The sequence below is a fragment of the Panthera pardus genome, unplaced genomic scaffold, assembly GCF_024362965.1.
Source record: "Panthera pardus isolate Hobbes unplaced genomic scaffold, ASM2436296v1 HiC_scaffold_3, whole genome shotgun sequence".
Classification (NCBI taxonomy): domain Eukaryota; kingdom Metazoa; phylum Chordata; class Mammalia; order Carnivora; family Felidae; genus Panthera; species Panthera pardus.
The window spans coordinates 58347972-58362414 of NW_026526876.1; the positions used below are offsets into that span (position 1 = coordinate 58347972).

At 54.5% G+C, this 14443-nt stretch overlaps 1 protein-coding gene across 7 annotated transcripts in view; it reads right to left on the reverse strand.

The window, feature by feature from the left end:
* FOXN1 (forkhead box N1) overlaps positions 1 to 11532 on the reverse strand; it is a 28386-nt gene extending 16854 nt beyond the window's left edge. For 3 of the 7 annotated variants that reach the window (XM_019423801.2, XM_019423802.2, XM_019423799.2), the window contains exon 1: positions 11314 to 11532. Coding sequence is in view for 3 of the 7 variants with exons in the window: in XM_019423796.2 (XP_019279341.1) it covers positions 4439 to 4483 (45 nt within the window). In the remaining 4 variants the exon portion in view is untranslated. Of the gene's footprint in view, positions 1 to 4438; positions 4509 to 11313 lie in introns of those variants that run through there. The other 4 variants (XM_019423800.2, XM_019423796.2, XM_019423803.2 and 1 more) reach the window with 4 other exon arrangements.
* Between the last annotated feature and the right edge of the window lie 2911 nt (positions 11533 to 14443).

Consider the following 14443-nt stretch of genomic DNA (forward strand, 5'->3'; position numbering starts at 1 on the left):
GCCCTGACTGAATGCTTTAGTTTATAGCCGTGACTTTTATACCTCCCCACCCCACCCCTCACCCTCCACCTCCAGGCCCCCAGGGACAGGATTAAAACTAAGGAGCGAGTACAGAGCTAGAGGCCCACCCCTCTCTTTGCGCGGAGGATGCAGAAGCCCTCGAATGGTCCTCGGTGTGGGGCTTCTTCTGGGTTGGTTTTATAAGTGACGACTCCCGATTCAGTGGCACCCCCTTGGTTGCCTCAGCCCAAGCTCTGTTTTACGAATAAGGAAAGGAGGCCCAGAGAAGAGGTTAGGTGACTTGCCTAAGACCACACAGCCTCTACCAACTGCATTCAAAAGGGCCCTCCTGCCTCAGGGGCTGAGCAGTGGGGCTCTGATGGGTGTATATGGGACGCTCTTGTCCAGCACAGGGAAGAGCTCATTGTGGGGAGAGGGATGGAGCTGCTTTGGTCCCTGACCCCTCCCTGGGGTAGCCGGCATTGCCCCTGAAGTTGGACGATCTGGTTCAGAAGCTCTAGAGTCAGGATGGGGTTTGAGTCCAGTAACTGTGGGACTTTGGTTGAGCCAGTTGCTTAACCTCCTTCCTTGGGCCTCAGTTTCCTCATCTGTAAAAGAGGGCTAATAATACGTACCTCTCTGGAGGATTAGATGAAATATTGCTTGTAAATCGCTTAATGCATAGTACATGCTCAATAAAGAATAGCTATTATTAATAATTAGCAGTGGGACAGAGTTAATTTAAAGCATGAGCTGGGGGTGGGGTGGGGGAAGGAGAACAGAGGGAACTCCTCTTTCCTGCCTCCCACCTCGGTCTCCATGACTTCACCCTCCTGCATTGGCAGAGGCTAAACTTCCCTCTGCTTGATTCTCCGGCCTCAGAGATCATTCCAACTCTTCCCCTGTGGTAGAGTTAGTGCCTGTAGAAACTCCCAGGGAAAGTGGGAGGCAGGGGGGTTACTCTATTGCTTTGGATCCCTCAGGAGGCTTTGCTAATGGCTCCAGTGTCCTGAGGCTGGCAACTGCATTCAGAGGGAATTTTTTTTTTAATGTTTATTCATTTTTTGAGAAAGAGAGAAGATGTAAGTGGGGAGGGGCAGGGAGAGAGAGAGAGAGAGAGAGAGAGAGAGAGAGAGAGAGACAGAATCCAAAGCATGCTCCAGGCTCAGAGCTGTCAGCACAGAGCCTGACGCGGGGCTCGAACCCATGAACCATGAGATCATGACCTGAGCTGAAGTCAGACACTTAACTGACTGAGCCACCCAGGCATCTCCAGAGGCAATTTTTCATTGAAGTCTAACCTCTGTCCTATCTGCTTCTGTTCCAAGAAGCATGATGGGATGTGTATTTGCAAATATCAGCCAACCAGTGTGGGAAGTCCAGTCTGCTCTCCTCCTTTCCCAGATCCCAGGAGCTCCCATGACCCTCTCACTTAGGGTAGGCTTCCCCACCCCACAGCTTGCCCCCTTCCTGGACTGGAGCCAGGCCTGGACTCTCAATGGTGGACTGTGCCCTGGGGTCCCTTCGACTGTGTGGACGAGCATTCTCACAACTCTATATCTATAAAGCACTCTGCGGCTTACCAAGCACTTGTATCTGTATCTGTTATCTCATTTCATTCACCTGTTGCCCTAGAGGCTAACAAGCAGTTAGGTGTGCTGGCAACACCTACTATGGGTTTGCAAGGGTCATCTGTACCCACTTCTTTCCAACTCCTGGTTCAGTCCTATGAGCCCAAATTGGCCATCGTGTAAGTATTTACCCATGGAAACTAGCAAACGCTACAAATCAGAGCCTTTTCTCTTTTTTTGAGAGCTGGTTGGTGAACATTGATCAGCACACCCCCAGTAGGGGAGCAAGGTCATTAACCCCATTTTTCAGAGGAGAGAATTGAGACCCAGAGAGGGGAAATGTCCTGCCCAGTGCCACATAGCTAAAAGCTGAAAATCACATCTGATTCTCGGGCCTCCAGAGCCCCAACCACACCCCCAAACACACACACACTCCTGAGGTGCAACCCTGGCAAAACATTAGCCGAAGACCATTTCAGTATCTGGGCATTCTGTCTGCCCTCTGCTCTTTGAACTACCTCTCCTCTGTCCATCACCCTTGGAGAGTAGGAGGGCATGGGTGGGGATGGAAGAAGTAGACTTGATCTTCCCTGGAGTCAAAGGGAAGTCAGAGCAGAGTCCTTGCTCCCTAACTTGAGTAAGGAGCATGATGGTAAGAAATTCCCCAGGAGGGGGGTGCCTGGATGGCTCGGTCGGTTAAGTGGTTAAGCGTCTGACTCTTGATCTTGATCTTGGTTCAGGTCATGATCTCAAGGTTTGTGAGCCGGGAGCCTGCTTCAGATTCTGTGTCTTCCTCTCTCCCTGCCCCTCCCCCCGCTTGCACTCTGTCTCTCTCTATCTCTCTCTCTCAAAAATAAACACTAAAAAAAAAAAAAAAAAAAAAAGAATCCCAAGCAGGCTCCACACGATCAGCGCAGAGCTGGAGGCGGGGCTCGAACCCAAGAACCGTGAGATCATAACCTGAGCCAAAGTCAGACGTTCAAACAACTGAGCCACTCAGGCGTCCCCTACTTGGGATTCTGTCTCTCTTCTCTGCCCCCTCCTCAGCTCTTGCACTCTCTCTCTCTCTCTCTCTCTCTCTCAAAATAGATAAACTTAAAAAAACAAAGTAAAAAAAAAGAAATTCCCCAAAAGGCATGACAAGAGGATCCACAAGGCGCATCAATGAATGCTTGCTCTGTGCCCTTCCCGCAAACAGCTGGGCCCTGTGCTCCCTCTACCCAGCATCTCCCCACCTCTGAGACCCTTTTCCTAGTGCCTTAGGACTCAGCAGAAGGGGCCATTTGGGGGTGGGGGCTGGGGGACATCCTGTTTGCTGGTCGTGTGACCTTGGGCAAGTGGCATCCTCTTTCCGTACCTTTGTTCCCTTATAAGTACAGTGAAAGGCTGGGACCATTTGCATCTGAAGATGCAGAGGCGGGTCCTATGGAGGTGACTACGTCCGTCCGCAGGGCCGTCACCCCTGGCCTGCCTTCAGGAGGGACCTCCCTGAGGAGATCCTCAAGAGGATCAGGAATAGCTGGGTGACTTATTATACCCCAGAAGAGTGTCATCATCCTCATTTTATAGATGAGGAAACCGGCTCAGAGAGGTTAGCCTGACTTGCCTGAGTTCCCTCGGCTACCAGATTCTGCTCCCCAGCATTCAGACACAGGTCTCAAAGCCAGTGGGCTTAGCCACTGTACTACACGGCCGAGCCTCGGGGGCACATTAGCCTCCTCGCTCACCCCTGGAAGCCAGAGCGGCTGGTGGGGCGGGGGAGGCGGGCAACGTGGGAGGTTTCCTGGGGAGGGTCTGTCCCTGTGTCCTCTGTGGGCAGCTGAGTCACAGAAGACACCGAGGGCCCTGACTGGGCTCTCTCCACACTCCCTCCCACCGGGCAGCCTCCTACCCGCCCTTCATGAGCCAGGTGGAGATGGCGCAGTTCCGCCTTAATGGTTTCTGTCACTGGCTGCGGCAGCATGTTTTATGAGGGGCGGGCCTTGCCCAGGGCGCCTGTGGCCCCACCCGGGGCTCCGCCCGCCCCGGCTGCTGGGAGGGGCCCCTGGAGCAGCTCAGTAATTACCCAGTTGGGGCTGGCACTGGAGGGCCCGGGGCCTGCTCCTGAGGCTTGAGCACCCCAGGACAGCGGGAGTCTGAGAGTGCCAACAAGGAAGAAATTTCTAGATCCTCTCATCCCGTCAAGGTTGGGGGTTCTGAAGCCAAAATTCTGGCCCCTCTGGCTCTTCGCCCTGCCTCGGGTTCAGGAAAAGTGGCAGCTGCCCCTGCCTTCAGATCTGATTCAAGTGGTTTGAGAAGCAGCTACGGGCAGAGGGGGTGGTGGGGGGGTGGGGTGGGGTGGAGTGGGGAAGAACAAAGCGACAAGAGCAAGCGTGTCCCCGCTGTGAGACTTTCTTCAAGTCTGAGCCGCTGTCACCCACAGCAGAGCCATTCCCACCCCCCAAAGGAGAGCTCACCCAAAGCCACCTCAGCCATCCCCCTGCTTCTGGAAGTAGGCTGGTCCTAGAGTATCACTCTAGGCAGGCCCATCCTGAGAAAATACTTGAGCCTCCTTCTGTGTCTGGGGCTGACCTGGAAGTTCTTCCAGATATCTAACCTTAATCTCCCATGTCATCTTAGCCCTCCCGCTCTGTTCTTCCTGCCATCTACCGAGGGATCCTCCAGAGGCTGTTAAATGGCAATGGACTCATCCCCTCTCCACAGCCTTGCTGTGGGTGCCTGACTCCGACAGTTTCCTGCTTTCCCACTCTCCTTGGCCCTGCACCCCTTCCTTCCCGCCATCCCCGGCCACCTCCCCATCTCCCCAGCCCGTCCCCAGCCCCTGCCACCCAGCTCTGGCCCCAGAGGAGCTGATTCCAAGCACTCACAGTGGGCTCTGGGCCATGGCCACCATCACGGCTTCGGGGAGTCATTGAGCCCAGCGACAAGCCAGCAGCCTCCATCGAGGTATAAATACTCCCACATGCCTGGACCAGCCCCCTGCCTGAGGGCTGGGGCGGGGCTGCCTCCCCAGGCCTGGCAGGCAGGTCACATGCCCCATAAATGCCACAGGACCACAGGCCCTTCCCAGCAGCCCTGGGGAGACCAATTGGGGCTTGACCTTTCTGGATAGATGGACAATGGATGGGTGGATGGACAGGTGGATAGACAGAAGGGTAGACGGATGGTTAGAGTGGACAGATCAAAGGATGGACAGATTGATGGATGGACTAATGACTGGATGGAAAGCTGGATAGGTGGATAGATGGACAGACAGATGGATGAATAGACAGGGGACAGATTGAACTGCCTATGGATGTTCATTTGGTAGATGGGAAATAAGGGATGCTTGGTTTTAAGGAAATAAGAAATACTACCCCTCACGCTCCCATCCAGTCCCTTCTAAGACACACTTCCCAGGACCCCTTTTCTCCTAGAAAAGACTGGCCACCTAGTCTGAGGGATTGGCTCTGCTGGGTCTCCCTTCTCCTCGGATGCCCCTTTCCGGAGACCTCTCACCTAAATACCCCAACCCCCAAAGATCTTTTGCTCTTACTCTTGCAGATCATTGACGGACCATCTTTTCCTTCCTCCTGCCTATTCCTGAGTCCAGGCTCTGAGGCTGTGAGCCCACCTCCAGATTTTGCTCCCAGAAGCAAGGTCAGCTTGCCCTCCAAGGCTAGCAGGAGAAGAGGGAAGCAAAATTCTCAATTCCAAAACCATGAGCCCCTTAGATGGGCAATTTAGGGAGAAGATGCCCCTCACCTCCTACCTTCCCCAGAGGTTTTTAAAAGCATGATTGGGGGGGCGCCTGGGTGGCTCAGTCGGTTGAGCGTCCGACTTCAGCTCAGGTCACGATCTCACGGACCGTGAGTTTGAGCCCCACGTCAGGCTCTGGGCTGATGGCTCAGAGCTTGGAGCCTGCTTCCAGTTCTGTGTCTCCCTCTCTCTCTGCCCCTCCCCCATTCATGCTCTGTCTCTCTCTGTCTCAAAAATAAATAAACGTTAAAAAAATTTAAAAAAAAAAAAAAAAAAAAAAGCATGATTGGGTCTGATGGTGAGAACAGGCTTGACAAGGGACTTGTAGGTAGACAAAGTGACCCAGAACCATTGGCGGCTTGACTAGAGAGTTGGGCTCCTGGAAGGGGGGGACTTCTTGTCTGCTTAATCCCCCCTGGGGCACAGTGTGAAGAGAGCAGTGGTCTGAGGCCTTAGACACTGATTCCCAGAGAAGCAAGCTCCTTCCAATCCTCAGTCTGCCCAGCCGTGAAAGGGACCGAAGAGTGGGGGTGAGGTGGGGAGTGATGGGAGGAACAGGAGGATTTTTCACAGATTATGAAATATGGCCTTGTTTTCCCTTACAACAGGCTTCCTCCAGCCATGCCATCTGTAGGGAGGTAGAGGAATGGGCTGAGGGACGGGACCACATTGCTTGCCTCTGAGCACCCATTAGCGCTGCAGTCCTGTGTCCGGAAGTCCCACCCCCATCAGGAAGTCCCTGAGCTGAACCTGTGGTTCTCCCCCTGTGGGCTGCATTGATAACTGGCTGCAGAGTTGATTGGCTGTGGTATGATTGGCAGCTGAGGATTTGAGCTGTGAGACCAATAGGGATGACTGGAGCCCTGTTTCACCTCATCCCCTAGTCTGGCATTTGTCATCTCATAAGCCCCATCATCCTTCTGATCAAGGACCCCAGAAGTGTCCTTTTCCCAGCTCTGCCATCAGCATCGGCTAGTGGGGGAGTGAATCTCATTTCCTCCTTTATTAAATGGGCTCATCTTTGCCCTACGTACCTCACCTGACTCTCCTGGGGACGGAGTGAGAACCAGGCAATAAAAATGCCTGAAGGAAGACGAACTGACACCATCTTTTCTGGTGCTCCTGTGTCCTCCCCTCAGATTCTGGGCCCATGGGATTTCAGGAAAGGGAGGAGGGCTGAGATCTTTTGCCCTTCAACCATGTGCCCTTCCCAGGGTGTTTGTTCCCTATGGGGGTGGTCAAGAGCTCTCACACCCACATGGGGCTCTCTTCTGTCAGTGCAGAGCCTGCTTTGGATCCTCTGTCTCTCCCTCTCTCTTTGCCCTTCCCCTGTCGCTCTCTCTCTCTCTCTCAAAAAATAAATAAACTTAAAAAAAAAAAGGAGTGCTCACATCCAGTGGGTGGCCCCCTCTTTGCCTGCCCACCCTAGTGGGGGCTCAGGTTCCTGCCATCCCTTGGGCCAGGGGCCTCTTGTGCTCTGTACATATCATTTCCGGAAGCCCTGCTCATTATTACCAGTCTATCATTAGGGGTATTAATTCTGCCACCACTACTAATAATACAGATCTAGTACCAGACAAATACATACTGTGCAGCCCCTCCCCCCAAGCCATCCTGAGCACGTGCGAGCGCATACAAGGCAGACAGTAAGCTTAGTGCTTGAATTCACTGAACTGAAGTGAAAAGAGCACTGAGGAGCCCTCCCCTCCCCCTCCCCCCAAGTCCCTCTCTATTTGACAGATAAAGAAACTGAAGGGATTGTGGAGGAGATTGTTCTCTGCTCTGTAGGTACCTGGGCACCGACCCTTCCTCCAGGAACCTGGGCTGGGTGAAGCTGGCTGAGTGCCTACTTATTCCCTTGCTCCTCTGAGGAGAAGGATGTGGAGAAGGGGCATGTTCTGGGGGGTATTCCCCCAAGCCCATACAGCTCCTGGGCTCCAGCCCCCACCTTTCTCCCGTCAGCACCTCCAGATCCCCCTGGGCTTGGCATGGTCATCCCAAAGAACTTTCTCTCCAAAACCCTTCCTGCCTCAGAGATTGGGCATACTTATGGGAAGGCCCAGAGAGGCCAAGCCTCCTCTCCAAAACCACATGCTCTGTGGGGCTCAGTGTGGGCTCCAGGAACCCCTCCCAGAAGGACCTGGGGATGTCTCTGACAGTGGACACTTCTGCTCTGTCTCTGCTAAGATCACTCTGGTTCTGCTAAGTGGAGTCTGATAATTGGGTTTTCTGAGCATGGTGGGGTGTGTGTGTGTGTGTGTGTGTGTGTCCTTGAGCACATCCTATGCCTTGGCTGGTATAGTCTGGGACATGGCTATGGAATTTACAAGTGTAGGTGGAATCTCCAACTGTCTCCGGGCGATCCAGTTCTAGGGACACACCCCATTCTAGGGGTGTGTGTTTGTGTGTGTGTGTGTGTGTGTGTGTGTGTGTGTGATGGTGCCCAAGCCGGCTGTAGTTTGTCAGAAGCAATAGTTTCAGGCTAGAGGAGCAGGGCTTGAAGCTGACTGATTATGCATCTTCCCCTGAGCATGGGGTGGAGGTTCAGGCCAGACTTCCCAGTGGGTTCTCTTGTTGCATCTCGAGGGGTGCCCACCCCCTGGAGTGGCCAGAGTAACCGTGAGAGCAAGGGTTCCCTTTTCTCTGTGACTCACAGCTGGCTCTCAAGTCAAGTTCCTTGAGCGATCACGATTCAGCTAATTCTCTCCCCGGCCCCATTCATCTGAGCTGACTAAGCAAGAGCCACAGGCAGGGTAGAGACCTGGGGACGCTCACGACAGCAGTCATTCTTAACCCCGCAGGCCTTCTTGCCTCAGCCTCTGTCCATTTCCCTGCTTTGGGCCTGGTCGTGCCTAATTGGATCGGTTACACCTGCAGCCCCCCAAGAAAGGTTGCCACTGCCTCCCTTTGGGGCCCTCCGGGCATGTCTCTCCATCTTCCCCTTCCACCTGCCACCCACCTGCAGTGTGGAGAGGTCCACCTGGACATCAGACCTCAATTTGTCTTGTTGCATTTGGCCTCATTTTTTACTGTTTGGTCAACGCCCGGCCTTTAAGGCCTGGATAGGATCAGGAAGTAGAGAGGGCTTCTCCAGGGATGACCCCCTCCAGTCCACTTTGTTCTAGTGGCATTGCTCTGGGCTTTTCCTGAACACTGGGAGAATGTGAAGGACACAGAAGGACGTAGTGAGGGTGATGATGCGGGGGTGCTGGGCTCCGAGCGGGACCTCTGGTGTATGGAGAGATCCGTTCTGGGGAGGTGGTGGTGGAAGATGGGTTTGGGGATGAGGTTGGAGGCGGGCACAGAGGTGGAGGAAGGGGCAATAAATTGGAAAGACCAAAATTATTCAGGGACGTTTGATACTTTGAAATGCACTCTCCCAGAGGTCATCTTGTCATTTCCCTGCTCCTGGGCATGTTGCCAGCCCAACCACACCCATCCCAGATCAATGGTTGTCTCTCCACTCAGGAAACCACCTCCTGTGGTCACACAGTCCAGCCAAACTCAAGTTACGATACTGAAACATGTCATGATGTCTAATGCCAATCTCTCCTGTGGCAGAAGCCGATCTCGGCTTGTTGGATTCGCTCCCTGCAGGCCGAGCAGGGATGGCGGGCTGTGACTGGGAAGGAAAAAGGGGAGGGCATACCTTTGGGACCCCTGTCCCTTGCATCCCTCTGTTATGGGGGAATCAGGGGAGGCGTGCAGAAGTGGCTCCCAGCAGCCCCACCTCATGAGAATACGGAGCTGGAAAGACCATTAGAGGGGCAGTGGACAGGGGGCCTTCCTTCCGTCCCTTCCTGTACACAAGGTCTCAGGAAATTTCAGCGTGACTTAGGAACAGTCTCTGGCTATCCGCGTGAGCCCTGTGCTGGCATATTCTGCTGATACATGAAGACTCCGGCTGGGAGGAGGAAGTTAGACATCAGGAAGGATTTCCTGGCTGGGAAGGACTGACAGAGCCCATGGGAAGAGGTGTCGCTTTCTTAGAGGGCAGATGGGACTCTCCTTGGGGGCTAAAGAAAAAGGCTCTCCCTGAGACCAGGGTGGGGGTGGGGGCTGGCACACCACAACTTCCCAGAAGGCACGCGTCTCCCGTGGGCTTTACCCTTGTCTTTAACTTTCCCAGCCTGCCTCCCTCTGTCACAAGGAATGGCAAAGGCTGTCGGTAGGGGGCCAATGTGGGCTCGGTGTGAGAGTGAAACAAAGATGGGGGCAGGGAGGGGTCCTGCCCTCCTTCCCAAGAGCAGAATTGAGAGGATTCTGGGGCTCCCCGAGCCCCTGGGAAATAAAGTCCTCTGAGAACTCCCTGGCATTCCCGGGAGAACAGGTTCCTGGCCCTGGGAGGTGAGTGAGGCGCCGGGCCTGGGGGGGCAGCATGCCTCAGCAGGCCCTGGAGCCGGGAGCTCAGCTCCGCACAGGCAGCGGCATTGGGCGGGGCCGGGCGGGGAGCTGGGAGGATGAGCGCCTCTCCCCATGGCACCGTGGCCCCTGACGATCCCGAGCTTCCCCAGTCCCAGCCTGACTGTGGCCCTGCCTGGCCCTCCACGTGAGAGAGGTCCCGGGACAGGAGGTGCTGTCCATCCCCCCCCCCCCCACACACACCATCAGTTGGGGACGCCCCCCTACCGCCTGTGTCCTGGGGGTCAGAGAATGACCAATGTAGCATAAGGGCCTGAGCCGGGCCCTGCGGGGGGCGGGAGCGGGGATGGGCTGGAGTGCGATGCCATCCCTCCACCACACCCTCCAGTTCAGCCCAGAGGAGCTGGGTTTCATCAGTGGGGGAAGGCCACGGTCAAGCAGAGCTGGACTCCGTGGCAGTGGAGACTTCATGACTTCGAGGGAGCTGACCAAACGTCCTCCCTCAGGATTAGCAAAATGAGGAGGGCACCCCTGCGAGCAGGGGGGATGCGTGGTATAGAGGCAGGGAGAGGGATGAAGTGACTTCCCTGGGGTGTGCCCTCTTCCCCTGGGTCCTTTCCCACCGGCCAGCTGTGCCTGGCCACGGGACGCACACAAACATACCCCTCACACACACTTCTGGGTATAGAGAGAAGAGGCAAACATTTGTTAGAGTCCATGCTTTATCTAACTTGCTTCTTTGAACAACACTTCGGGAGGACCTGGGGGACTCCCTGGGGAATGCCAGAAGCTTACCTGATGCGGGGAGGGGGTGGGGAGAAGCCCTGGGAGCCAGAGAGGGCTTCCTGCTGGTCCAGCCGTTTCCCTAAGGGCCTTTGCTTCCCAGACTCCCAATTCTGGGTTTCAGGGGTCCTAGAGCTGCCTGCCTCTCCCAGGTCTGCTCCCTAGGCCCTCCGATTTCAGAAGTCTTGATGGAGAGAGGTATTCCTAAACCTCCAGGGGATTCTGCCTTGAGCTCAGCATCAGCAACCGGCCACAGCACCTGTTTGCCACCTGTCTGCTTCTCCACCAGGTGCACCACCCCCTTCCTGCACCCCAGGCCTCCCCGGAGCCCCCAGGCATCTAGACCCCAGCCCAGACCGCCCAGAGATGTTGAGCGATTTCTTGATCAACACACCCCCTTGGCACCACCCAGCTCCCAGAGCTGGGGTCCCCCCTCTCCCCCAGAAAGCCACTAACATTGGGAATCTGCCTCCCTGTCTTTCAGCTCTTGTTTTCCAGTTCTAGCATTGCCAAGTCCTCATTTTCTCCCAGCGCGGGGTGGCAAAGCAAAGCCTCTCCAAGCACAGAGCCGCACACAAAATCCAACAAAACACCAGAATGAAAAGCCCTCCTACAGCAAGAAGGGTTGGAGTTGGACGGCCTGGGACAGGGACGAGAGGGAGGACCACGAGGGGGTCCTCCTTGGCCTCCAGGCACTCACCCTGCTTCCTGAGTCTCCCTTGAGCTGCAGTGAGAAGATGGGGAGCACCCAGGGGCTCCCAGTCTCTCCCAGGGCCCGTTAAAAAGGCAAACCCCCACCCCATGCTCTGGCCCGGCCCTGCTGGCCTCCACGGCTGACTTGGGACAGGTCTCCTCTTACCTGCTCAGTGAAGCAGGTCGGCGTGGGGGCCCGGGTCTGGGGGGCCAGGAGCTCCGTCCGCCTGTCAGTCCGTCAGCTTGGCCGTCCTGGGTCTGTGCTGACATCAGGTGAGGGGAGGCAGCTGCTGGGTGAGCCAATAATTATGATATCAGCTTCCCCTTGCCCCGAGGGGCTGCTGCCAAAACGGGGAGAAGAGCAAGGTGACTAAGAAGCTAGTTTGCTCCTTGGCTCTTGTTTGACAGGTACCGGCTCCTGTGCCCGCCCCAGCCACACCCCGGCTCCCCCCAACCCCTCCCTTCTCCTGGGCCAGCCCTGGCCCCCAATCTCTGCCAGCGGGCACGGCCTGTGGCCCGTGGAGGAGGGGGTTGTCCCATGGCCCCCACCTGCACCCCAGAAGGGGGATGTCAGCCCTCACGGGTGGGGCACAGGCCTGTCGGGACACGCACACGTGTGTCAGGAGAGCTGGGCCACCACATGTATGTTCACGGCGCCTGCAAAGGGATTCCAGGGAGCAGCTCTGCGTGGCGGCCCAGGGTTCTCTGCGGCCTAATGTGGACGGGCAGGGGTTGTGACCCCTCAAGGGCCAGGTTACAAGCACAGAGGTGCAGAGAACTGTCTGCCCATGGGGTCCATCCGTCTGTCTGTCTCTCTGGTCCCTCTGATACCTTCAGGGTGTGTCCTTGTGTGGGTGGGTGTGTGTGGGTGTGTGCACCCACATGCCTCTGTGTCTGTGACTCCCTCCATGTGTCCGTGGGCACGTGAGTCTTTCCATGTGTCTGTACATTCGTCACCTGGGGCAGTGTGCCCCTGCAGCTACGTCTTCCCCCACGTCTGTGTGCAGGCCTGTTACCCTATATCCTATGTCCGTGTCCGCTTGTAGGTCATCTGGGTCTGTGCACAGGTCTGTGCTCTGGGTCAGAGGTCTGGCTCTGTGTGTGTCGGTGCAGGTGGAGACGGGCGTCCCTTGGTTAGAGTGGAGTGCCTCGTGAGCCCTGGGAATTGGTCTCCCCGGCTCCCACCTGGACCCAGGCCTGCAGCCTATCTCTGGCTCCCTGACAGTCCTCCCTGCTTCTGCCTGGGATCCTGCCCCACCCCCTTCTCGCTGCTTCCCTTTTCATCTTTGCCCCACCCCTGTCTCCCGTTCCTGGCCATCCTTTCCCTCCACCCTCTTCCCACTCGTCCTGGCTTCTAAACCCAGTTGTATCTCTTCCTGGAGCTGAAGGCTCCAGGGACCTAGCGGTGGGTCTGCTCCCCAGCGGGGCCTGGGGTCTGGCTTCTGGCCTAAGGGTACGGAGGGGGCAGCTCCTCACCACTTACTCTTATTCCAAGAAGGGAGGTAATGTTCACCTGGGCTGGAGGATGGTGGTGGTCATCAGGCACCGGCGTGGAGCACACGTAAACGTTTCCTGACTTTCTGGTCTAGGTAGGGAATAATCATTTCAGAAAAGAGAGTACAGAGGCAGATAATAATGAACCCATCTGTGAGTGACGGTTAGCTGTGTCATCTTGCATACCGACCACTCGGGCCTCAGTTTCCTCATCTGTTAAATTATTTACCCATAGAGTTGTTGTGAGGACTCCGGGTTGTGTTTAAAGTCCCTAGCACAATCTCCGGTGTATAGTAGGTGTTCAATAAATGCGTGCCCCCTTTCTCTTCACCGGGCCCAGTGGTGCTGGGTGGGAAATTGCTGGTTTGCCCGCTTGGCTATAGAAAGTGTATTCTGGGGCTAGAACAGGGGCCCTGACTCAAGCCACCTTTCTCTGGGGCTCATGTTGGCAATCAAAGCCCCGTTCCCTTAACCTGATCATCAATGAAGTTTTGTAGTGAAGAGCAGCTGTCAAGACCTTCTAGTGTATTTGTTAATTACTCCTATCTGATGTATGCTGGGCTAACTGTTACTTTTAATGCTTTTTAAAATTTTTATTTTTTAAAGTTTGTTTATTTTGAAAGAGACAGAGACAGTGCAAGTGGAGGAGGGGCAGAGAGAGAGAAAGAAAGAGAGAGACAGAATCCCAAGGAGGCTTCATGCTGCCAGCGCAGAGCCCAACATGGGGCTCAAATTCACGAACCCGTGAGATCGTGACCTGAGCCAAAATCAAGAGCCGGACACTTCGTTGACTGAGTCACCCAGAGGTCCCTTAATGCTTTTTAAAAATTTATTATTTATTTATTTTTTTTTTTAAATTTTTTTTTTCAACGTTTTTTTATTTATTTTTGGGACAGAGAGAGACAGAGCATGAACGGGGGAGGGGCAGAGAGAGAGGGAGACACAGAATCGGAAACAGGCTCCAGGCTCCGAGCCATCAGCCCAGAGCCTGACGCGGGGCTCGAACTCACAGACCGCGAGATCGTGACCTGGCTGAAGTCGGACGCTTAACCGACTGCGCCACCCAGGCGCCCCTATTATTTTTTTATTTAAATGTTTATTTTGAGAGAGAGAAAGAGAGAGAGTGCACGTGCACGTGAGAGCAGGGAGGGGCAGGTGGAGAGGGAGAGAGAATCCCAAGCAGGCTCCAGCCGTCAGCACAGAGCCCGATGTGAGGCTTGAACTTACGAACTGTGAGATCATGACCTGAGCCCAAATCAAGAGTCAGATGCTTAACTGAACTGAGCCACCCAGGTGCCCCAAATTGTTAGTTTTTGACTCATGGATGTTTCCATAGGGATAGTCTGGACACAGGGAACCATGAAGTTGTAAATGGGAGGCTGCTATGAATCAACATTATTCTGAAGGTCCTAACGAGTGCAGTAAGATAAGAAAAAGAAATAAGGGACATAAATATGAGAAGGAAAGAGGCAAAACCTTCAAAAATTACAAATGATGTGATTGTTTACATAGGAAATCTAAGAGAATCAGCTGAAAAGCTCTTAGAACTAATGAGAGAATTTAGTAAGATACCAGAATATATGTTAAGTATAGAAAAACGAAAACTATTTCTATGCAACTAAAACAGCCAAGTGGAAATTAAAAGGAGACACAAGATCCCATTCACAATAGTCACAATAGCATACAGTACCCAGGAATAAATATAGTACCCAGCAATAAGAAACAAAATTTAACCTGTAATGAGAAGATAAATCTGTCAATTAATACCAAACCCAAATGACAAAGCTGTTAGAGTTAGCAGG